The sequence below is a fragment of the Prionailurus bengalensis genome, chromosome A1 (genome assembly GCF_016509475.1).
Source record: "Prionailurus bengalensis isolate Pbe53 chromosome A1, Fcat_Pben_1.1_paternal_pri, whole genome shotgun sequence".
NCBI classification, from domain to species: Eukaryota; Metazoa; Chordata; class Mammalia; order Carnivora; family Felidae; genus Prionailurus; species Prionailurus bengalensis.
In genome coordinates, this window is record NC_057343.1 from 93,707,879 (window position 1) to 93,731,711 (window position 23,833).

General features: G+C 43.9%; 1 protein-coding gene across 2 annotated transcripts in view; it reads left to right on the forward strand.

Annotated features, from left to right (window-relative positions):
• Positions 1–23,833, forward strand: part of KCNN2 (potassium calcium-activated channel subfamily N member 2) — a 158,984-nt gene that overhangs the window by 101,895 nt on the left and 33,256 nt on the right. For both annotated transcript variants that reach the window (XM_043585886.1, XM_043585887.1), the window contains exon 5: positions 20,032–20,173. In XM_043585886.1, coding sequence (XP_043441821.1) covers positions 20,032–20,173 — 142 coding nt within the window. The remainder of the gene's footprint in view (positions 1–20,031; positions 20,174–23,833) is intronic.

Here is a 23,833-nt window from a genome sequence, read left to right on the forward strand (position 1 = left end):
TTTAATACTTTTAATTAATTTGATAGGGTTCAAACCATGAAAGGAAAACTGATATAAAATCCAGGTTTTCTTTGAATTCACTGAATTTTGTGAAATTTGTCAGAAGTTGAAACTCATGAGCAATCAACAAATTACAACACATCACAACACGAAGCAATAAAAACCTATAAGTAAGAGCATAGGCATTAATATTCTAGGTAATGCACTGATTTTACTCTCTGGCCATATAACAAAATTACCACTGTGTTACGTTTTATATATCTGGCCTCTACGTTCCTATTTAAGGCAAGTAGCTTCCCAAATCAAAACCCTAGTGATTAGGCATGTACTATTTGGACTTTCTGTAATTTGTTATACAAACATTTATTGGGCTCCTGCTGAGAACCGAGTATTGAGCCAGTCCGTGGGATTTCTGAGACAATCCCCCCTTGGGTTGTCAGTGACCAGTGGAAGAGACAAATAAATTACAAAATAAAATTACATTTTAACATAAATGCTGTGATGTCCATTTGGACTTGTGCCTCAGGGACGTAGGAAATACTTCTCAGATGGGATGGGCATTGAAGATGGAGAACTTATGGGGCACCTGGGTGACTCAGCCAGTTGAGTGTCCGACTTTGGCTCAGGTCATGATCTCGTGGTTCACAAGTTTGAGCCCCACATTGGGCTCTGTGCTGACAGCTCAGAGCCCAGAGTCTGCTTCGGATTCTGTGTCTCCCTCCCTCTCTGCCCCTCCCCTGCTAGTGCTCTGTGTCTCTCTGTCTCCAGAAATGAATAAACACACACACACAAAAAGAAGAAGATGATGGAGAACTTAGATGAGGACAGTTAGAAGCAAAGGGGCAAAAGCGGCAGTGTTTGGCTGGTAGCCAGCGATAGGAAAAAAAATGGCAGGAATGGTGGGCAGGGAGCAAATTGCAAATGGCCTTGGATATCATGCTAAAGAGATGGGACTTTGCTTCCTAACAGAGGGAAGCCATCCAAGGTTTGAGGCAAAATGGCACCATTAGATTTACATTTAAGAAACACAGTTGAAGGAACATTGAGGAGGAGGGTGCTGAGGGACAGGCTGGAGACAAGTCAAGTTGGCATTGACTATACCTCTGTCATCCCAGTCCTAGAAGAAGATGCTGGAAAGGGAGATTCTCTCTTATTCATTTACTAAAAATCAGGTTTTTTTTAGGGTTGCCTGGGCAGCTCAGTCGGTTAAGTGTCCAACTCTTGATTTCGGCTCAGGTCATGATCTCATGGTTTGTGAGTTCCAGCTCCGTGTTGGGCTCTCGCTGGTGGTGTGGAACATGCTTGGGATTCTCCTGCTTTCCTCTCTGTCTGCCCCTTCCCTGCTCACACTTTATCCCTTTCTCAAAATAAATAAACTTAAAAAAAATCTTTTTTTTTTGAAGTATCTACCATGTAATAGTCAATGGTACTAAGTGGCACTGGCCTCATGCTTTGAACAGGGCACAGGGTGCAACCCCTAAGGAGCACTCATGGGAAAAGTGTGGCAGGACTGGCTACAGGTGCCATGGGCCCAGACAGAAGGGGAGGGAGGATGAAGGTGTTAAGAAATGTTTGGAGGTGGGATGTGAAGGACTGAAGCCAGGCTACTTATAAGGGGGCTGAAGGTCATAGAAGAAGGGACAGCACGTGCACAGAGGCCCCAAGGAGTTGGGGTGGGCACAACATATGCCCCATATATTGAAGGTACTTCCATTGGAGTCCAGAGGGCACATTTGAGACCAGCAAGAATTAAGACTGGAGAGGCAGGCAGAGACCAGGCCCTGAAGAAATGGCTCTGTTTAGGATTGTTTGAAGGTGGACGCTCCGGAGCATCATAGCTCTTTGATTATAGGGATGAGGCCCAGCTAAGTTAGGTGATCCCAGTTTGTCTGAAGCAGCACAGACTGCTATCTGGAGGGACCCTTCACAGAGATGAGGAATATGGCAGGAGGTGAGCTGTGTGCCGCATAAAGGACACTGATTGGAAACAGTATCATCTGTACATAGGGGTGCAGCACTGACCTGAGCCTCCCCAGAGGCCCATGTGCAGCCCAGCTGTGGGGGTGAGCAATGCACTTGTCTGCCATCGAGTCAGAGAATTAGGACACCGAGCTGCGGAAGCCCTCTGCTCTGCTCTGCTCAGCCACCCCCACATTGCCCCCCAAATAGTTTGCCTTCTAGCATCCCAGATTGCATTGAGGACATTGGCTTGCGTGGCGTGTGCCTTCATTTTCTACGTGCTGTGTTCCATTCCTATGCCACCATAACAAGGCCACCGGGGGTCCTTTTGGTCATTCTCAGAAAACAAAGCTCAGATGGTTTCTGAGTTGTATAGGATGGAGGAGATTGTAGTTGTGAATGCAGTAGTCACAGACCATACATAGTTATATATGATGCATTGTGGGTTTGAAAGGTATGCATTCTCTGGACTGTGTATAAAATGACACATGCCAAGTGAAAGACAGATAAGCACGATGTGTATTAATTACATATGTGTGTGCATATCAACTGAGGATCAAATCCTGTATAGAAGAGAAATAAAAATGCCCTATAACCCACCTTACCTCCATTTGCTAAGAAGAAATGTCTGGCAGCTATTACCAAACCCCTTTAAAATTTTTTTAAGTTAATTTATTTATTTGGAGAGAGAGAGAGTGAGCAGGGAAGGGGCAGAGAGAGAGGGAGAGAGAGAGAGAGAGAGAGACAGAATCCCAAGCAAGCTCTACACTTTCAGCGCAGAGCCCAACCTGGGGCTCGAACTCACGAACCATGTGTGAGATTACAACCTGAGGCAAAATCGAGTCAGATACTTAACTGACTGAGCCACTCAGGTGCCCCCATACTGAACTCCTTTCATTTTAAAAGTCCACACTTTCCTGAAGTGTTCAGCTGCTTTTACATCAGCGATAGACTCTATGAAAAGGTTATTTTTAAGTAAAATATACAAGGAAAAAACATACCACTTAAATCAAATGGAGCAAAAGAAAGCCATTGTGGGCTATGTTCCCCTTCACACTGCTTTGTAACTCTTTCTCTGCGAGCTAAGCAGCTGCATAAGAAAAATAGTTACACTACGGAAGCATTGGTTTTCAAATGATTTTGACATATCAAAAGGCACAGAGTGAAAAAAGGTCACCACCTATGCACACATCCCCATGACTTTTTTTCCTTGTAGTTTGCTATCAACGTCCATATCACTAAACAGTATACAAAATGATCTGGTAAGTACATGAGTTGGAGCCCTGCTTCTGTCATTGTTTCAAGAAGATGCCAGGTGAGCAGAGGTTAAATAGAGGGACAGACTCTGGTGTTCAGGTTGTTTGATTTGGAAAGCTGTCTACCCAAAAGGCACCTGGCCTATGCTAACTTTTTTTGTGGGTCCCTTCTGGGCATCAGCGGTATTCCACAATATGCATGGAATCATGGAAAGTGACAAAAGTAAGGATGACCCAGGGGTGCCTGGATGGCTCAGTCGGTTAAGTGTCCGACTTTGGCTCAGGTCATGATCTCACAGTTTGTGAGTTCTAGCCCCACATTAGGTTCTGTGCTAACAGCTTGGAGTCTGGAGTCTGCTTTGGATTCTGTGTCTCCCTCTCTCTCTGCCCCTCCCCTGCTCACTTGTTCTCTCCCTCTCTTTCTCTTTCTCTCTCTCTCTCTCAAAAATAAACATTTAAAAAATTTTTGAAAAAAAGTAAGGATGACCCAAAGAACAGAGGTGCTTTGCCAGCCTGTGGAGATAAAGGTAATTCTTCACTCACCGTGGATGTCAGAACCGTTGGGTGGGGCTGCTTCACCTCCCAGCTTCAGATACAGTCTGTCCATGAACTAGGGGAGCATTGCATGTTGGAATGAATTAATACACAGACTAATCAAAATTCAATTTATTTGTTTTTTTAGGGGGGAGGGGCAGAGAGAGGGGGAGAGAGAGAATCTTAAGCAGTCTCTGCATTCAGTGTGGAGCCCAATATGGGGCTCGATCCCATGACTCTGGGATCATGACCTGAGCCCAAATCAGAAGAGTCAGATACTTAACTGACCGAGCCACCTAGGCGCTCCTCAATTTATTTCTTTAAAATACTCCTTTTCTTTAGCTAAGAAGCATAACCACAAAAAATACACAAGCAAATGACAATGGAGCATAGAAGATTGTGTCAAATGTATATATGGTTTCAGGTCCTGAAAGTCAGGGAATGTATTATAATACTTCTTTTCCCCATTGCACTTTGGCAGAAAGAAAGTTCAGAGGGAACACTATGGCCGAATTAAAATTAGCTGTGCTATTAAGGCATAATTATGTGTGTTCTCTGGTTCTCCTGTCTCCAACTTGACCTTCTGGTACTTGGTATCTGATATGGCAGCCATTCACCCCCTATGACTAATTTTAATTTAAAATTGGTTAAAATGATGGAGTGCCTGGGGAGCTCAGTCAATTAAGCATCCAACTCTTGATTTCGGCTCAGATCATGATCTCATGGTTTGCGAGTTCGAGCTCTGCATCAGCCTCTATGCTTGACAGCATGAAGCCTGCTTAGGATTCTCTCTCTCCCTCTCTCTCTCTGCCCCTCCCCTACTTTCTCTTTCTCTTTCAAGTAAACTTAAAAAAAATAAATTGGTTAAAATGAAATAAAACTAAAAACTCAGTTCCTCATTTGTACCAGTCACCGTTCCAGGGCTCAGGAGGCATGTGGGGTGGCCAGTGGCTATTGAAGTGGATAGCACAGATACGGGAGATTTTTCATAATTTTTGCAGATCAGATATTTCCTATAGGCTGTCTCAAAGCCTATGTAGAACACATGCAAACACTTTATCCCGTGGGGCACGACCCGGTGGTTGCCAAGCTGCGCATGTAGCAATTTGTAACCTGATTTGGTAGGAGGGAGAAGAAAATGAGTATTGATTGATTGACGTTTATCTGCATAGCTAGGTCTTCACCATCTAAGTGCACCACACGGAAGGCTCTGGGCTTTTAGATGTCAGCTATTGCATTTGGGCAAAGGGTTTGGCTGCCAGAAGCCTGATGTTGTCCTTTTGAATGGCAGGAAATGTTAATGGCTTGGTAGGTTCACATTTGGTTAGCACAGGGGAACAGGCACAGAATTGAAGAAGATCACGTCATTGCCATGTGGCTGTACTGACGAGTGATGGATGCACATTATGCAGCCCAGCCTAAGTCCCCAGGTCTGTTCAGTTGTCATTCTGCTCCTTGATGCAGCTTTTGGTTACCAGCAAACAGCCCCCATGCAGAGATCATTTCCCACCCGAGCTTCCTCGCGCGATACTCCTTTTTATTGGTTTCTGAATTCTCTAGGTTAAAAAAAAAAAATGAATCTCACTGATTTGGCAAACTAAAATTTTGATTCTTTGCGGGGGGAAGTGTCTGCCTCACTTGGCATCAACCCCCATTTTTCCAGTGTACTTTGCTAAGAATGTAGCCTGCTTTACTGAGTGTGCCCTCTCCTCACTTGGCTTCTTCCCCCCCACACCCACGTTTATTTGTTTTTTAAAGAGAGAGAGAGAATGCATAAATGCAAGTGGGGGAGGGGAAGAGAGAGGGAGAGAGGGAGGATCCCAAGCAGGCTTCACACTGTCAGCACAGCCTGATGTGGGGTTCGAACTCACAAACTGTGAAATCATGACCTGTGCTGAAATCCAGGGACACTTAACCCACTGAGCCACCCAGGCTCCCGTCCCTGCTTGGCTTCTAAAGTTGATGTACCCTCAGCCAGTAGCTGTTTCGGATTGCCATTTTAAAGACTTCAAACACTAAAAATTGAACAATACTGGAAGAATGCTGGATTGGCCTTTTTCTCATTCTTCTTTCTTTGGAGTAGTTGGAAGCCTTTGTAGGAACTAGTAAAAGCTATGTGATCTATTTAATGCTTGAAGAAATGAGGTTGATTTTTAAATTCTTTTTTTTTTTAAGTTTATTTATTTATATTGAGAGAAAGGGAGCTCTCTGAAGTCAAGAGCTGGGCGCTTAACCTAGTGAGCCACCCAGGTGCCTTGATTTTTTAATTTTTGTCAGTGGGTAAGTAGGCTACCCAGAGTCCCAAGACTGTGCAGTGATTGTGGTTTATGCAGTGATGTTTTCCTCCACTCACCTGTGTACATGTTGCCAGAATTTTATTGACAGTCATTTCCGCAGTCTTTCTCACTGTTGTTACTTTTGGCCTCTTTCTTTCTTGCCTTCCTCTCCTTCTCTTCTTTCACTTTCTGCTTATGTAAAAAATATTTCTGTGCGTTTCACGAAACATGCTGTCCCAACGGCAGACCTCTGAGGACTTGACCCAGGAGAGGATCGATCGGCCCTTGGTGGCCAGTGGGTTGGGTTTGAGGAAGCCCTGTGCTCCTCATAAATGCTCCTCTGGCACAAACCAAGACCTGTGTTTTTAATTCAGTTCACGATTTTTGGGCACTGCAGTCTCTATTTTAGCTGCCCAGGCTGAAGCAAGCAAGGTGCAAGAAAGTACGCCCGTCAGGAAAAGCAGCACATGACCTTCTGAAAAAATCTGCCGTTCCTTCTCCCCTTCTTCTTGGCCATGCCTGAGTCACCTTCAGCTCAGCTGTCTCTGCCCTCTCCGGTTGGTGGCTCAGTGTTCTGCCTCCCCTCTCTCTCTCTCTCTGAGGACAAAGATGACATCGAGGAATATTTGCTTCGAAGCATAGCCCAGAACTATGCCAGGCTGGAGGCTCCTGCTTCTAGTCATCACCTGTTCTAAGTAGGAATTTTCACTTGCTTGTATTTGGAAAATGAGAGATTTCGAATCAGTGCATGATCATCACCTCCTGTCGATGGGGCAGCTTGGCTGTGGATTGATGTGGATCATGGGGGCCTCTTCTTTTGCAGTTGACTGAAAGCCCTAAACAGAAACCCTGTCCAAAATTTCTCAGGAGTCCCTAAGAGATGGTAGGTCCACAAATGGACCTTCCTCCTCCCCTGGCCCCTGACGGTGGAAATGCTAGTATTGGAGAGAGGGAGGGTGGCTGGCTGAGGACTCAGGAGAACAGAATGGCATGGAAAGATTGTCAGCTTTTGCTGTTTCTGCTTTGTTTCTTGCTTGGACCTCCGGTTGCAGAACATCCCTCGTTCTCCCTACTCCCCTTATTTTGTGCACCAATGTCCTCTCCCGCCACGGTGTCCAGACAGCTCCTCACTTGCGCTTCCTCTCTCTCCCCTCCTTCCACCAGTCCTCTTCCTGCTCTGTTCCGTCTCAGTGGTACTAGTCACTGTGCCACAGGGAGCAAAATCAGAGCTGCCCGTGCGCGGGAAAGCCCTCATGTCCACCGCGTCACCGGTGTGCGGGCAGGTGCACTTGCAAATGTAGACACTTTCCTTTGTGTCCCCTCATACACAAATGGAGAATCTTCTCAGTGTAGAACACCCAGCCGGTCTTTCTGGATGGATCAGGCGGCATTTGGATAGCACTTCCTCGTCCTTGAAGCCACTCGGGAGGTAGATGGTGTGATCCTTGTGTTAGAGCAAAAGGAAGCTGGGCCTGGAGACTCACTGCTGTGGGCCTCACAGAGCTGACAGGAGGGTACAGAGCAGCTCTGAACACAGACGGGTCCCGGGGTAAGTCAACAGGCCCCTGACCGCCATATCCTCAAATGCATGTTCAGTTCCAACATGGACAAGTTAGAAAAAAATCCACATATTTTTTTTCTTACAGATTTAGGAGATAAGGTCTGGCCTTTGATATAGAGAGTGTCAGGTCGGAGGGTGATGTGGGAAGATGGGCTGTTGGCTTAGATCTATATTACATTGGATCTAGGATGGAGTCTGTGTCCAGACAATCAATCTCTTTCTCTTTCTCTTTCTCTTTCTCTTTCTCTTTCTCTTTCTCTTTCTCTTTCTCTTTCTCTTTCTCTTTCTCTCTCCCCCCTCCCCACTTAATCACTCTCTCACCTCAGGAGATGCCCCTAAGATCCTTTTTTTTAAGTTCATTTATTTTTGAGAGAGAGAGAGAGCACAAGCAGGAGAGGGGCAGAGAGAGAGAGAGAGAGAGAGAGAGATTGATTGAGAGAGAGAGAAGGAGAAAGAGAATCCCAAGCAGGCTTTGCGCTGTCAGCCTGGAGCCCAATGCAGGGCTCGAACCCATGAATCATGAGATCATGAGCTGAACAGAAATCAAGAGTAGGACACTTAACCGACTGAGCCACCCAGGCGCCCGGTCCCTGAGATTCTTGGTAACACCTGAGGCTCTCCAGGCGTAGGAGTGGCCTGGGACTGTCTGTATCACCCATCACTGCTGTTTCTCACATGGAACAGCCCCTGCTTGCAGGATGCCTAGTTCAGAGGCTTTCACGGAGAGGCATTCCCAGCTAAGACCCCTCACAACCCTGACTCCAGCACGACCTGGCCAGCCTCAGCTGCAACAGCCTTGGAGATAAACTGGTGTGGCAGTGCCACCTAGTGACTGACCTCCCCGCCACTCTTCTCGGCCTCCCAGAAGGAAGGTGAATCTGTCTGCAGGCTGCTGCATGTGTATGTGGAAGATCACGGTGGGGACTTCTGAAACTACGGCCTGATGGGCCGTGTAGACTAGCTGTGCCTGCCATTGGCGAGCCTGGCATGTGTCAGACACGAGCTATGTGAAGCGTTTTCTAGCGCTGACTTTCTGGTAAGGGAATCTTTGGGCCTGACCCCACATGACTCCAACTCTGTCTGCTGGGGCTCCACCTGCCCCTTGGGGGAGCCTACAGTGTGTGCAAGGTACCTGGCACAGAGCGGGAGCTGGAGGAATGCAGGGTGCCCCAGAAAATTCAAATAACTATGGGTTGGGAAGTTAACAAAGAATCGAGGAGAAACTCGGTCAGAAATGCAGGCCTGGGTTATGACATAGTTCGGGAACTTGATCTATCTTTGATTGTCTGGGGAGTAGCAGGGGCTTGAGGATAGAATTTTGTGCCAAATTCTAAGCTTTTCCAGTTTGTCTCCTCTCCAGATGTGTTGAAATACAGCCAGCCCCAGATTTTCTGATGGCTGTTACAGAATCCCAGCTGAAGTGATAGACCAGTGTTTCTCACGGGGCATGGTGGGGGGTGGGAAGGGGCGGGGGGGGGGGGTAGTTCTGCCCCCAGGGGCCCTTTTGGAGAAAGTTTTCTTTGTTTGTCACTGGGGTGGGAGGAGGTGTGGGGGGGAGAACCAGGGATGCTCTGTGTTCTGTTGTGCTTGGGACAGTCCCATCCAACAGAGGATCTGTGTCCCACTTGACCTTGGACTGACCTGCTGGACATTCTGTGTACTAAAAACCTGTTCATAATTTTCATAGTTTAGACCTAAATCCATTTTAAATATCCACATGAAATATTTTTACTCAATTGTAATATATACACTTTTAAATAAGGCTGTTATTTATAACGTGATTTATAATCATATAATTTATAACACATTTATAATGTAGAAATTGAGGGAATATCGTCATTTGTTGGATTTGGGATTTAGCCAAAAGTTTTTCACATTTCAGAAAATCACATCAGCTATGGCCGTGCCCCTGTGGCTCTTAAATTGCTAGAACAGTTCACTTTGGCTGGACTAAATTGCATCCAAGTGCTTTTACATAAAAGGTGCAAACTAACTGCTCTTTATGTCTTCTAGGTTAGTCCTTTTTTAAATTTTTATTTATTTATATTTTTTGAGAGAGAGAGAGAGAGCAGGGGAGGGGCAAAAAGAGAAGGGGAGAGAGAGAATCCAAGCAGGCTTCTGGCTGTCAGCACAAATCCAGACTCAGGGCTCGATCTCAGATCAAGAGTCGGATGCTTAACCCACTGAGCCACCTGGGCACCCCCTAGGTTAGTATTGCCCAAGGGTTTAGATACTGAAATACATGCTATATTTTAAATTGTTACTCCAATTTAATTCTCTGTATTTCAGTTAAGGTGTTATATTGATTTTTGTTTTATAAATCATGTATACAGGAGCTCCGGGGTGGCTCAGTCAATTGAATGTCAGACTCTTGATTTCAGCTCAGGTCTCTGATCTCACCATTCATGAGATTGAGTCCCACATTGGGCTCCGAGCTGAAGGCATGGAGCTGCTTGGGATTCTCTCTCTCCCTGTCTCTCTCTGCCCCTCACATGGCTTGTGCGCTCTCTCTCTCTCTCTCTCTCTCTCTCTCTCACCTTCCCTCTCTCTCTCAAAAATAAAGTAGCTTTAAAAAAATCATGTATGTAGGTAAAGTATACTATTGAGTTCCATTTCAAGATCTTAAAAAGGGGGATTGGGTCCCCTAGGATTGAGAACTATTGCTTAAATGCAGGTCTCTGTTCAGGGAAATCTTTCCTGATGGGCACACACACCCTCGGGCTTTCTCCATCCTTTCTTTTAGGAACCAACTTGGTACCATGGCTCTCAGACCTGAAAGTTCTCTCCAGAGAGGGTCATATTTCACTAAACTCTTTATCAAAGAGACCCCGAATGCTGCTAAGTCTTCCAAGTATGTCGAGGGTATGTTAATGTGATACCATTGTCTTCCTGTAGGTTTTTAACCTAGATCATTGTAAAATAATTATGGAGAACTAAGACTGGTAACGTATTGACAGGCAAGTCATTTCTGAACTCCCTCATTCTCACAGAAATGAAAATGCATAAATGAATAATAGACAACGTCTTCTCAGGGAAACATAATGTCATTCTTCAAGTTTCAAAATCCATTCTATTATCCCCATTATTTCTTATAGAGACTTTTAGCTTTATTTCACAGGAAGCCTATGCTCTTACAACATATCCACTGATGGCAGTTACCCAAAGATCAATCTTCTGTATCCACACAGTGGATGAAATTCTCATTAGCCACAGTTAAACACATGAAAAGAAATCGGTCAATTTATAGAACTACTCTCCCTCCAACACACACACACACACACACACACACACACAGGCACAGAACAGGTGAGGAGGAAGCAAAAGGCAGAGAGAAATGGGGGAAGGAGAGAGGAAGAGAGAGAAGCTAAAGCTTTGCGATTTTCCAAATTACCAGAAGAGAGGAAACATTCCAAATGTGCAAGCGTACAAGAGCAGGATGAAATCAAAATAGAAAACTCACTTTCGTGGGGTATCCCGGTGACTCAGTCAGTTAAGCATCCAACTCTTGATTTAGGCACAGGTCGTGATCTCACAGTTGATGAGTTCAAGCCCTGCATCAGACTCTGTACTGACAGCATGGAGCCTGCTTGGGATTCGCTCTCTGCCTCTCCCCTACTCACACTGTCTCTCTGTCTCTCCAAATAAATAACAAACTTAAAAAAGAAAAGAAAACTGACTTTGGTGTGTTTTAGAGTTAATAAAGAATTATGCGGGGCCCCTGGGTGGCGCAGTCAGTTAAGCGTCCGACTTCAGCCAGGTCACGATCTCGCGGTCCGTGAGTTCGAGCCCCGCGTCAGGCTCTGGGCTGATGGCTCAGAGCCTGGAGCTGTTTCCAATTCTGTGTCTCCCTCTCTCTCTGCCCCTCCCCCGTTCATGCTCTGTCTCTCTCTATCCCAAAAATAAATAAACGTTGAAAAAAAAAAGAATTATGCATTTAATGAAAATCAGAACTGGCTCTGGCCTAAATTACAATTGGGCTTTACAAATAGTCTTTTACTACCTATCTCTGCTGCTTTTCTTGGGATCTACTTATCAGTAGTGAAGGAAGTCAGTATGTTGGGACCCCCGAGGTCATAAAGATGTGTTTATGTTTTCACAACTCACTGATAAAAAGAAAAGCAGGGAAACAGGAAGGGATAAGAAGAAAGTCACATTGATGGGGGCTGTTCACGTTCTCTGGCCTGAAGGAACTTTGTGTGAATTATTTATGGAGTAATGTTATATATAAAATTACTAATATCTTCACTTTAGAGGGCCTTCGCTTAGAAAGATATTTAGTAAAATCTTTGCACCTACTGGATTTTACATTTTATTTGAATTTAAAAGGATAATTTTAGGTGTCAGTGTTAACATTATTACATACTCCTATCATTACTTTCAATCTGTTATATATTTTTTCCTCGATCTGTCTTTACCTTTCATATTCACACTTAGTACAACTTACATGTCACCTTAGTATTCTTTGCCATCAGTTTTTCTCCGTTACCATATTTTGAACTTCTCATAAACACTTAACTATTTTTTACTCATGTACACGTTTCTGTGTAGATGTTCCACATGTTATTGAATGAAGAACTTCTGAAATAAAGCTAATAGATGGTTCTCAGCCTTGACAACACATTAAAATCACCTGGAAGCTTAAAAAAATATATCCGTGTCATGGGATACCAGGCTTTTGCATAGTTATTTTTTTTAAATGTTTATTATTGAGAAAGCGCAAGTGGGTGAGGGGCAGAGAGACAGGGAGACACAGAATCCAAAGCAGGATCCAGGCTTTGAGCTGTCAGCACAGAGCCTGATGTGGGACTCGAACCCACGAACTGTGATATCATGACCTGAGCTGAAGTAGGACGCTCAACAGACTGAGCCACCCAGGCGCCCCTTGCATATTTAGTTTTTAATGCTTCCCAGGTGATTCTAATATGCAGGTACAGGTGGCCACCTTTGATTTGGACCAGTGGCAAATAAGAGATACATGTCCCCCCTCCTTTCTGAGCGGTTGACACTCAGTACTTTTCTCCTTTGGCCCTAGGTGTATGCCTTCATTGGAGCTCTTTTTATGGTTGTATGTCTTAATTGAATCACTTATTTTATTTGCTTTTACTTAAAATCAAAATTACAAGCACGTAGTTGGGGTTTGGAGCAAGATCGTGTAGATCTTTCACTTCTCTGGGTCTTCAACTGGTAGACATCAAAGTATCAGCTTCATTATGGACGTAAAACGGATCTGGACACCATCCCTTTGACTACAGCCCATTGGGCTGCCCAGTGTTCTGATGATTCACCACTAAAGTAGATGGAGTTGTAGGTACACCTCATAACCCAGGGGGAGTCATCTCTCCTTGGGGAAGCTTATTGCACAGAAAACCAGATGGGTCTGCTCTGTGAGTAAGTAGAGCAGGGAGAGGGCCTGAGCTATGCCTGTTTGGTTCCTTTGCCCAGATTCTCCATCCCTCACCTCTTCAAATCCAGGAGTAATAGATTGCCTCCGCCTTTCCCACCACAATACACAATACACAGGTTAAATGATTAAATAATGTTAGAGGCAACCATTTTTCATCTTTAGCTGTGATCTCTTTTTCCCCCTCTTTGAAACTTTTTAAGATCTCCTTATTCCTAGTAGTTTGAAATTGACCATGGGGGCTCCTAGCTGTCTCAGTTGGTAGAGCATGTGACTCTTCATCTCGGGGTCATGAGTCCAAGTTCCATGTTGGGTGTGGAGCCTACTTTAAAAAAAAAGATTTAAAAAATTAATAAAATAAAAACCGAAGCTCAGAATAATTAGAAAAATAATAAAAATGAAAAAAATAAATAAAATTTACTGTGACCACCCCCCACCCCCATTAACTTAGGTCTTTTCTTATTCCCTATGCAGATACCAACTAGAGTCTTTGAGATCCCTGCCTTCCAGTTCCTGGAAAAACAAAAGAAATAAAAGAATGTTTTCATTTCTTTCCTTCCACTTTCTGTGTTCTAGAAATTCAGTTATTAGGCCATCTATGTTGATTCTCTGAAAACCAACCTTTATCTTCTCCTTTTACCCTTGTCTTTTTGTCTTTTCTACTTTCTTGGAGGTTTCTTCCAATTTATATTCTTATCATGTTATGTTATTTTTTTCACTATAATATTTTTTTAAGTTCCCCTCTTTTATTCTTTGCAAATTTTTGTTAGTATCCTGTTCCTGTTTTATGGACACCATCATTTCCCTTAGGTCTTTCCTGACAGAAATTAGAGAGTTCAGGACTCCTGTCCCCATCACCCTGCATTGTGTCCAGGTTCTCCTGTTTCTTCCCTCCTCCCATTCTTTCTTTGCTTTCTTCCTTTTTTGTCTGTATCTTTTCTATAGAGAATATACTTCAAATGTGTGCTGACCATCTATGGTTCTTTCATGTCAGGAGTGGGAATTGGGAGCTCTGTATGGGGAGAGGAGCTTGTTGTCTGGTGAAACTTCCTGTAGGGTGGGTAAGTGGACAGCTGCATTTTTCATGAGGGAATCCTTGATGTTGGTACATGAATGCCTTTTCACTGAAACTGTTCTGTTTCTCCAAAGGAAAATATTCTTTGTCTATAATAGTGAATTCTATTATAGGGTCAGGGATAGGGAGTGAAGAAAGGAAACTGGAGAAGCTGTTATTCAGTTTGGAAACTTGAATTTCATCCCCATGTTTTCGGCCCCAAACAACTTTCCTGACCTTAGCTGGACCCTGGGTCAGAATCTCCAGTCTGTCCCCAGAGAATGAACTCTGTCTCCTGTTAGTTGTCTGGTAGTACCAACCAGGGACAGGCACCTGCCCCTCTGCATGATACCTGGTTTCTTGAAGTTGTGAACCTTCTATGGGTTCTATGACACTTTGTGCCTTTTAATTGGAGGTATTTAGGCCATTTATATTTAATATGGTTACCAATATGCTTGGATAAATCTGTCCTCTGGCTGTTTGTTTTCTATTTGTCCCATCTTTTCTTTGTCCCTTTTATCTATTTCTGCTTTCTTTTTGGATTACTTATATTTTATTTTTCCATCTTGTATCCTTTAATGTGTTATTAGTTAGTACACTTTGGTGTATTATTTTAGTGGGTCTTTTAGGGTTACAGCATACCTAGACACTTAGGTATACTGTAACTAAATTATCACAGTCTTATCTTCATTTGAAATGATACCACTTATTACAACCTGTCTTTAAGTGATATTGAACTACTTTACATATAGTACTTGTACTTCTCCAGCCTTGGGGTTTTATATGCATGTACTGATCACTACTCAGCTGAATAATCAGGAAGACTCCTGTGCAGATCTCTGGGTCTCCCTCAGTGCAGACTTCTGCTGTCTGGATTTTGACGCTTTGAACTCCAGATCTCTCTGGATTTCCAACTCTGTCCCTGAACTTGGGGAGAATTTTGGACAGTGCCTGGTTTCTCTCCCTCAGCTACATCCTGCAGATTCTCTTAAGATATTAAGCTGAGGTGATTGTATGACCACTTTGGTTGTTTACCATCTCTCAGGGATCACTGTCCTTTATTAGTAGATGATCTATGTCTTGTTAACCATTGTTTCGAATATTTGGTCTGGTTTTGTAGTTGTTTCAGGAGGCAGTGTAAATCCAGTCCCTTGTTTCTTCTTGGCTGGAAATAGAATTCCTTGTGTACTTTTGTTTGTATAAAAATGTGTTATTTTTCCTGCTCTGATTTCTCCTTTCTTTCTTTTTGTTCTTGTGGGTTTAGACATTTTTTTCAACTGCCTTACTATCCTTTAGTGGTATCTCTGGAGAGAAAGGTGGATTCACAAGAGGCAACGGGTGGTGGATCAATCACATGCATTTAAATCTCCATAATACTTTTTACTCTACAACCAAGGCTGGTATGTGAGATCAGAGCTGACAATTGAGATGAAGTCTTTTTGCCATTTGTAGTATTAACAGTATGTTTAACAGAAGAAGACTAATGAACATAGTTTGTCAGCTGTTAACCTCCAGTGTTGAATTATTTTTTGTCAGTGTAAAAATACCTAGAAGTTGCCCACAGATCTTGGGACAGAACATGACAGATCTGATTCGTGTTAATTGATGAGCAAGACTCATTCCTGTCCCCTTTTTGTATTTCTGTATATGTGATCCTGAAGGCCTAGAATGTGGCTAGAGGCACATCAGTTTGAGAACAAATGTTTCACATTGTCATGCTACTTACTTCAATAAAGACATAGTCTTTGTCCTTAAATTCTTTATAGTTAAGATTCTAGGGGCATGTTAGATGAGCAAATTACACATTACATGTCTTATGACCCAAGTTAACGTTGGCTGATGGTGCTAGACATCTCTACAGAGGACCACCTGAAGTACCCTGTTGACCAAAAGCTATGTGGAGTCTGGAAAAGGGGACCAATGAGTAGATTCTCAAAATACAAATCAGGGCTAGGGGGGTGGAGGAGGAATCACACCTGTAAACAAAGCCATGAAAGAGGATGGCATAGTGCCAGCCACTCGTGTGGCCAAAGCTCCTGTTGCTTCTGGAAAGATGCTGAGAGAGAGTCCGGGGTGCAGGGCAGATGCTACTTCATTCAGGGAAGAATTCAGTAATGCTCTGGGAAAGATAACCTGGCAAATTTAAACAAGTATCACAGAAAGCTGTCATATTTGTGATATAAGAACAAGTGGGAGACCCACTTGAGAAAATGGCAACAGTGAAAAAATGAATGGAGACCAAGAAAAGGAATATTTTGCCTTTTTTCCAAACCTTAAAGCCGATCTCACAACCATTATGTCTATGAAACGTGCACTGCTCTAAAACAGTGAGTAAGTCTTCTCTCCAAACTCCAGAGTTCTTATTTTAAAAGCTTGAGATCATCAGGCCTCCCTTGCTCTAATTTTAATCTTATTTGATGTATTTTTAATTAAACAAGGATTCATACTGATCAGAATTTGAAATTTGCCACTTTGAGTCATTTCTTCACATCTTTCATAGAATAGTTCTTGTGAAGAAGGTTGGAATTGTCTAAGTTTGTGAAATAAACATCTGTAAACAGTGTCTTGAAATTTTTTTCTTTACCCTTTACATTGTGCAGATTAATCACTCACAGTGGTGTGAATCTGGCATAGTTCCAAACCTGGCAGTGTTCTAAGGGATAATATCATCCTGCTGATAAGTTTGATATTTTAGTTGCCAGGAAAGAAATCTTGATTATTCAAATAGTGCCTAATGCAGTTCCCTAATTGCTTCCCTCTTGACTATTCACAAGTAAGTATGTCTGAATGTAATATAAACATTAGTCCAAGATGTTATTTTTCCATATTGGTGAGCTACGTTTCAGTCAGATTTATTATTTCATAAGCAGAAAAAAAAATAATTTACCATTGAATCCCAAGCCCTAAAATACCAATTCCTAGAAAGTTTATTTCTAATTAGGCCCTTCACTACAGGATTACAGTGTCTGACCCAAAATAATGTGCGTAGTATATAATGAATATTGACAGAACGATAGAATGGTGTAATGCTTGAGAGTCTTTGCAAAGAGTCAAATTTGTGTATTTAAAACCTGGGCATTTATTAAGGTAAGCAACTAAAGAGGAATCGGGTTGCCTAAACGTTCCAGTGAATGCTTTTTATGGTAATTTTCAAAACTGTTTACTTCTCCGAGCTTTGGAAACCAAATTGGAAAGAACAGATGGGCAAGCTCTCCATACCCATGATGAAGTTGAGATATCTTTGTGGACACCAGCCATGAAGGTTTCCCTTAGAGACCTTTGTTCATAGTCTGAAATCTCACACGCCTCTTTGTAGGTGCACATGTGTCCTGGCCATTCATGGTGTGGAAATAACTTGAGGATTTCACTGGCACACGATCGCATTTTCTAAGTGATTGAGGACACCTGGTTGATAGAGGGTGGGGACTATCACTGTTTTGGCCAAAAGGTTGCCTTGGTCTTAAAGTAATGATGTAACATGAGAAAATCCAAGCCAAGGGCTGAACACATAGCGGGTGCTCCACAAATACTACAGATGCATCAGGGAATTAGAGTCTTCACCTCTTCAGTGTCTCAGATCTTTATGTCGATCGTGCTTTGTTAAGAGGCCTTGTCTCACAACTAAAGGCTGTATGGGACATGAGTGCCCCTGCCACCCCTCTCTTGTGCAGCACACACCCACACCAGGGGAATGTGTTCCCTATTTTAGGCAGGTGCTTGATGAAAAATACAGAGAGCCCCAATATCATGAAAGAGTTATCATCTAAAGCTTATTTCAAAGGGTCTTGTTTAAAAAAATTGTTTTAATGCTTATTTTTGAAAGAGAGAGAGAATACGAGTGAGGAAGGGGCAGAGAGTGAGTGAGAGAGAGAGAGAGAGAGAGAGGGAGAGAGAGAGGCACAGAATCCAAAGCAGGCTCCAGGCTTTGAACTGTCAGCACAGAGCCTGATGCGGGGCTCAAACCTACCAACCATGAGATTGTGACCTGAGCTGAAGTCGGACGCTTAACCGACTGAGCCACCCAGGTGCCCCTAAGCGTCTTGTTTAAAATAAAAACCACATTTGCCCATGGAGGTCTTATTACACAGGCCCAGCATGCCCCCAGAGTAGGTCACAGAGCCCATTAGCTCATGTTGCAGCTGAAGTATAGCACCGATTGCATCACAGATGAGGGTGAATGCACTCATCTGTCTTCCTGGAAAGCTAGGAATGCACTTGACCTCTATTTTGGCAATGACAGCCTCTCGACCTGGCCATTCTGGGAAGAGGAGATTCTACAGCTGGGTCCTGGTGGCAGTTCACTAGGGTGGAATGGTGGAGATTTCTAGCCTCCTACCACCCAAGACTCACGGTGTGCTCTTCGGCAAGGATTGAGCATGGGCAAGCTAGGAGATTATGAGCATGCTTTGGAGAGCAAAAAATGAGACCAGGAAAACCCTCCCCAGTGGTATCTGAGAGCTGTGAAGGAAAGTGGTCCTTAGGAGACGTTGGGTGAAGAGCCAAGAATACCCGTGGTGACCAGAGTCTGGGGTCTGACTGCCGCGGAGACTAGAGGAGGGGCACTCTGCTCCATGACTACATAGCACACGCATCCAGGGCAAGTTCTTCTGGGGTAACAACTCACTTGGCCTCACTGTCGTGTGCATGGTGGATAGCAGTGTCTCCATGATGGGCCAGCATTACTGTTCAGTGCTGCTAATTCAAATAAACGCTATAGGATATCTTTTTTTAAGGTTTGTTTATTTTTGAGAGAGAGCGCGAACATGCAAGCAGGGGAGGGGCAGAGAGAGAAGGGGACAGAGGATCTGAAGCAGGCCCCACGCTGATAGCAGCAAGCCTCATGCAGGGCTCGAACTCAGAAACCGAGAGATCATGACCTGAGCCAAAGTTGGATGCTCAACCGACTGAGCCACCCAGGTGCCCCCATAGGATATATATTTCTGATATAAAAACCCTCCTCCTCCCCCACACCACAGAAATCTTGATACCTCAAAGACTAATTATGATAAACTATATCCCTCCCTCTCTTTTTGACTGCAAGCTTTTCGTGTGTAACTAGTGAGGCAGTGATTTCTATCAAGCTCCGGTTCTGGGCAGGGACTGTGCAATCAGTGGCACATTTGTGTCTTCAAGGAAGCCAGCTAGAGCAGGACCTTCAGGTAGACAGTCTCAGTAATGTCTTGTGGTGGAGGAATACAGAGGATGCTGAGGGCATGCAGGGGAGGGGCTGGGAGAAGAGCAGACAGAAAAGTCTCCACCTGCATTTAATTTGAAGGATGACTAGGAGTTGGCTCATCACAGAAATAAAGGTAGCAAAGGGAACAGCATGGCTCCTCCTACTGGAAGGGTGCGGGGAGAGATTATAGATTGCATGCAGTAGTACCACATACGGTCCCATTAAGTTGGGCACGTCAGCAGGCGTCAAGGAATGAGGAACCATGAGAAAGGCATGGGCAGAGTTCAGAAAGAAATATGCATTTGTCAGTTTCTACCAGTGAAAAAAGCGCTTGTCCTGTTTTATAGCTTCCCTTTCAGACTGTTTTTCAAGTTGAGGAACGTCCTGATGTCTGTCAGATTGCTCAGGGACACCTCAATTTTATTGACACATAATAGTGAGATTTGAAAACCTTCCGGTGGGGGCGCCTGGGTGGCGCAGTCGGTTAAGCGTCCGACTTCAGCCAGGTCACGATCTCGCGGTCCGTGAGTTCGAGCCCCGCGTCAGGCTCTGGGCTGATGGCTCAGAGCCTGGAGCCTGCTTCCGATTCTGTGTCTCCCTCTCTCTCTGCCCCTCCCCCCTTCATGCTCTGTCTCTCTCTGTCCCAAAAATAAATAAACGTTGAAAAAAAAAAAAAAAAAAAAAAAAAAGAAAACCTTCCGGTAGATCAGTTTATGGAAGCTACTTAGTGAATTCGCTGGATTGGATCAAATTGCCCTTGGCAGCCATACTGCAGATTAATTATAAAGGACCGGCTCTGTTTGCTGTTTTGCAGGTACCATGATCAACAGGATGTTACTAGCAACTTCCTCGGAGCGATGTGGTTGATATCAATAACTTTTCTCTCCATTGGTTATGGTGACATGGTACCTAACACATACTGTGGGAAAGGAGTCTGTTTGCTTACTGGAATTATGGTAAGTGTCTTTTTACTTTGTTTCTTTTGCTTATCCTCTTAGACAATGAAGGCATGAAGGTGCACAGTGTGATTTGATTGCAAGCTACTAGGTTTCCCAACAGCCAGGAGCCAGTATAAATAATCAGTTCTAGGTCGCGAGACAACATGGCTGGTTTTGATCTTCATTCTTAGCCTGATACAGCTCCATGAAGCATCAGTGGCTGTTGGATTGCTTTTTGTAGGGAGAGGCACTCGTTTTGATGAGCAAATCTGGTCTCCAAGCTGCAGCCAGGAAGTTCTTCATTTCAGTCTGGGTCCTCTCATTGTCATAAGAGCGAGGTACACTTTCTCTTCTCTGAAACGCGCTTTCCTTATCTGCAAAATGCGGACCATAACAACCTATCCTGAAGTGTGCTGAAGGGCTGAAAAATTGCATTTTCTCAATCACAGAATTAGATTATGGTTGACCCTCAAGCAACGTGGGTTTTGACTGCACGGTCTAAGGATATGCAGATTTTTTTTTCCCAATAAATACAGTGTAGTACTGTAAATGTATTTTCTCTTCCTTATGAGTTTCTTTCTTTCTTTCTTTCTTTCTTTCTTTCTTTCTTTTTTGGTTTATTTATTTATTTTTCGAGAGGGAATGAGAGAGCATGAGCAGGGGACAGGCAGAGAGAGAAAGAGAGAGAGAGAATCCTAGCACAGAGCCTGATGCAAGAGCCTGATTCATTCAAACTCATGAATAATTATGTCATGACCTAAGCTGAGACCAAGAGTGGGACACTTAACCGACTGAGCCACCCAGATGCCCCTTCCTTATGGTTTTCTTAATAATATTTTCTTTCCTCCATCCCGGGAAAGTTGACTTCTGAGCTCAGGTGTGAAGGGTGAATACAGGCAGTGTGGCAAGAAGGAAGGGCATCCAGGAGGAGGAAATGGTTTATTTGAAGGTAGTGAGTCAAGGGAGAGCTTGGTACCTTCGAGCAAGGTCATTGGGCCAGGGGTGAAAAGTGGGACAGTGCCATGGCATGAGGCTGGGACGGGTGGCCAGGTCTTGCGGAACCCTTGAGAAAAGTCTGCTGCCCGTAGCGACATGTCACTGTTCTTCTGTGACGCAGCACAAGTTCCTACGTGATCACTACCCCATACCCACCCCGATTTGACCAGGACTAATTGGTTCCATGTATTTTAGGTGTATACACATTGGAGGCCAGCAGGTTATCTCAAATTGATGACAATGTAGTATGAACTTTTCAGTGTTTAAGCCAGACGTAGCTTCTAATCGATGCACTGTGTTCAGTGACCTGGGTTCTGTCCATTTCTCATCTGCTTTGTGTAGTTTGGCGACAGCAAAAAGTATCATCTTGATGCTTCTTTTATCTTCTGCTTACATGTTGGGCTATGAGGACGAGTACCAGGAGCTCCTAAGCCAGGAAATTCCCAGCATTTCTGATGTTAGGCATCCCTCCCAATGCCCCCACTGTGTCCACCCCCATGCTGGCAGCAGAGGGACAGGATCTCCATGTGAGGGCCTCTGAATGGTGGCCAGGGCAACACACACCCTGCTAGCAGCTGCCTCAGAAGATTGTTCCAAGAGTTCTAACTGGCTGGAAGGACTGAGCTGCCCAGGGCATAGATGGAGTGGGAACATTCTTCTCCCACTTGGTAGTAACCAAACGGGGATTAAGGCAGCTAGATGTGAAAATAAAATCTGGGCCAATTTTAAGGTCATCAGTGGTAACGAGAGGCCCATTTCAAGTCCCAATTGTACAGAATACGATCTGGGGTTATAATTTAACATGGTTTGCTTGTACAAGAAAAATAGTTTTGTGCATTTTAATGAACTTTTTTGTTTTTTTGGTTTTTGTTTTTTTCATTTCAACGGGTAGTGCCCATTCTGCTCACTGTTGGATCATTTCCTCCTTTTTCCTCAGAAGAGATAGCATTTTATCATATAGCATAATGCTTTGGGAAATGAAATGTGCATGGGTGTATTTTTGGAGGGCCATAACAAGCCCACGAGGGACATGAATGATGCTATTTATACACACAGAACTGGTAATTACAGAGTCTTTCCCCTTAAGCTTCTTAGAAACAATTTCCTTGGTGTTCCTTTCTGGCAAGATGTCCCCCCCCCACCCCCACTCCTTTATTGTTGAATCAGGTATGACTCAGGGCTTGTGCAAATAGCCTAATATGCAGTGGATCATAGCCAGATTGGTGATTAACCTTGCCTGGATCCTGTGGTACTTGTAGCTTTCCTTGCTTTTTTCTTTGCCCTTCCTGTCTTTCTAGCCTCATCAGACAGCACAAATCTTCTATTTAGTTGTTTGAACCACTCCTTTGCTTAGATGTCACTGGTGATCCTACTTCACAAAAGAAATGAAGTTATAATCCACTTATAATCTATATGGACACAAATGTGTTGTGTGCACTGAAATTTATAGCGACCTCATTGCCACTGTCGAGATTCATGGTGAAACAGGTCCTCTGTTCTCAGCCTGAAAAGCTCCACTCTATTTCCCTTCTAAGGGACAGATCCCTTCCCTTCCCTTCCCTTCCCTTCCCTTCCCTTCCCTTCCCTTCCCTTCCCTTTTTCCTTCCCTTTCCTTTTCTTTTTCCTTCCCTTCCCTTTCTTTCAACATTTATTTGTTTTTGAGAGACTGAGGGAGACAGAGCCTGAGCAGGGGAGGGGCAAATAGAGAGGGAGACACAGAATCCGAAACAGACTTCAGGCTCTGAGCTGTCAGCACAGAGCCCAGCATGGGGCTCGAACCCATGAACTATGAGATCATGACCTGAGCTGAAGTTGGACGCTCAACCAACTGAGCCACCCAGGCACCCCGGGACAGATTTCTTTCTTAACTGGCCCCACCCAAAATGGTTTACTTGCATGTAGAGAAATTCAGTAATCTTGGATGAGCCTATGTGAAATGCTAGGAGGAATAGGATTGTGTCTGTCCCTAGCCCAGGCAGCCTCCCGTTGAGTTGGGCCCCAGAGCAGTCTCCTGGGGGTGAGCTTGGGGAGTTAATTCTATCCCTTGTAAATTTCCCAGGAATCGGCAGTGTATGGCTGGAGGTTTCCTACAAACTTGTACAGTGTTTGCCTGTACAGTGTTTGGCTGGCAGTATAGATACCTAGAAAAAGATCACTTGTTTTCACAGTTCATATAAAAGGTTAGTTTCCTTAAGCTGAAATATGTTTTGTCAGATACTCCCCCCCTCCAAGAGACTTAAATACCAGTTTGTCACCTGGGGATTATCTAAGCCAGATATGGCTTCCTTTTGGGGGGGGGGGATTTATTTGCCTGTTGCCCCTTGGGCTTTCTGCAATGCATGTTTAGATAAACTGTACAATGTCAGATTTCCCCTGGGCCATCTCTCTCTCTCTCCCTCTCTCTCTCTCTCCCTCTCTCCATCTGGCCCCTACTAAATTGTGAAAAAGAAATACGACTTACAATACTTCTGAGAGAGGACAGGGCCATCCCTGAATCATCTTGTATATTTTCTCCAAAGTACTGTATTTCTTTGTTTTCTCTTATATTTGAATTTTCTGGTTCTTGTGTTTTGAAATTGATAGAATTTATACCTTTATGTGTTTTTTATTTTACTTTGACATAAGATACAGTCGATCCATATGCTAACATCTAAAACACTTACCCATTTCAAAAATGTACAA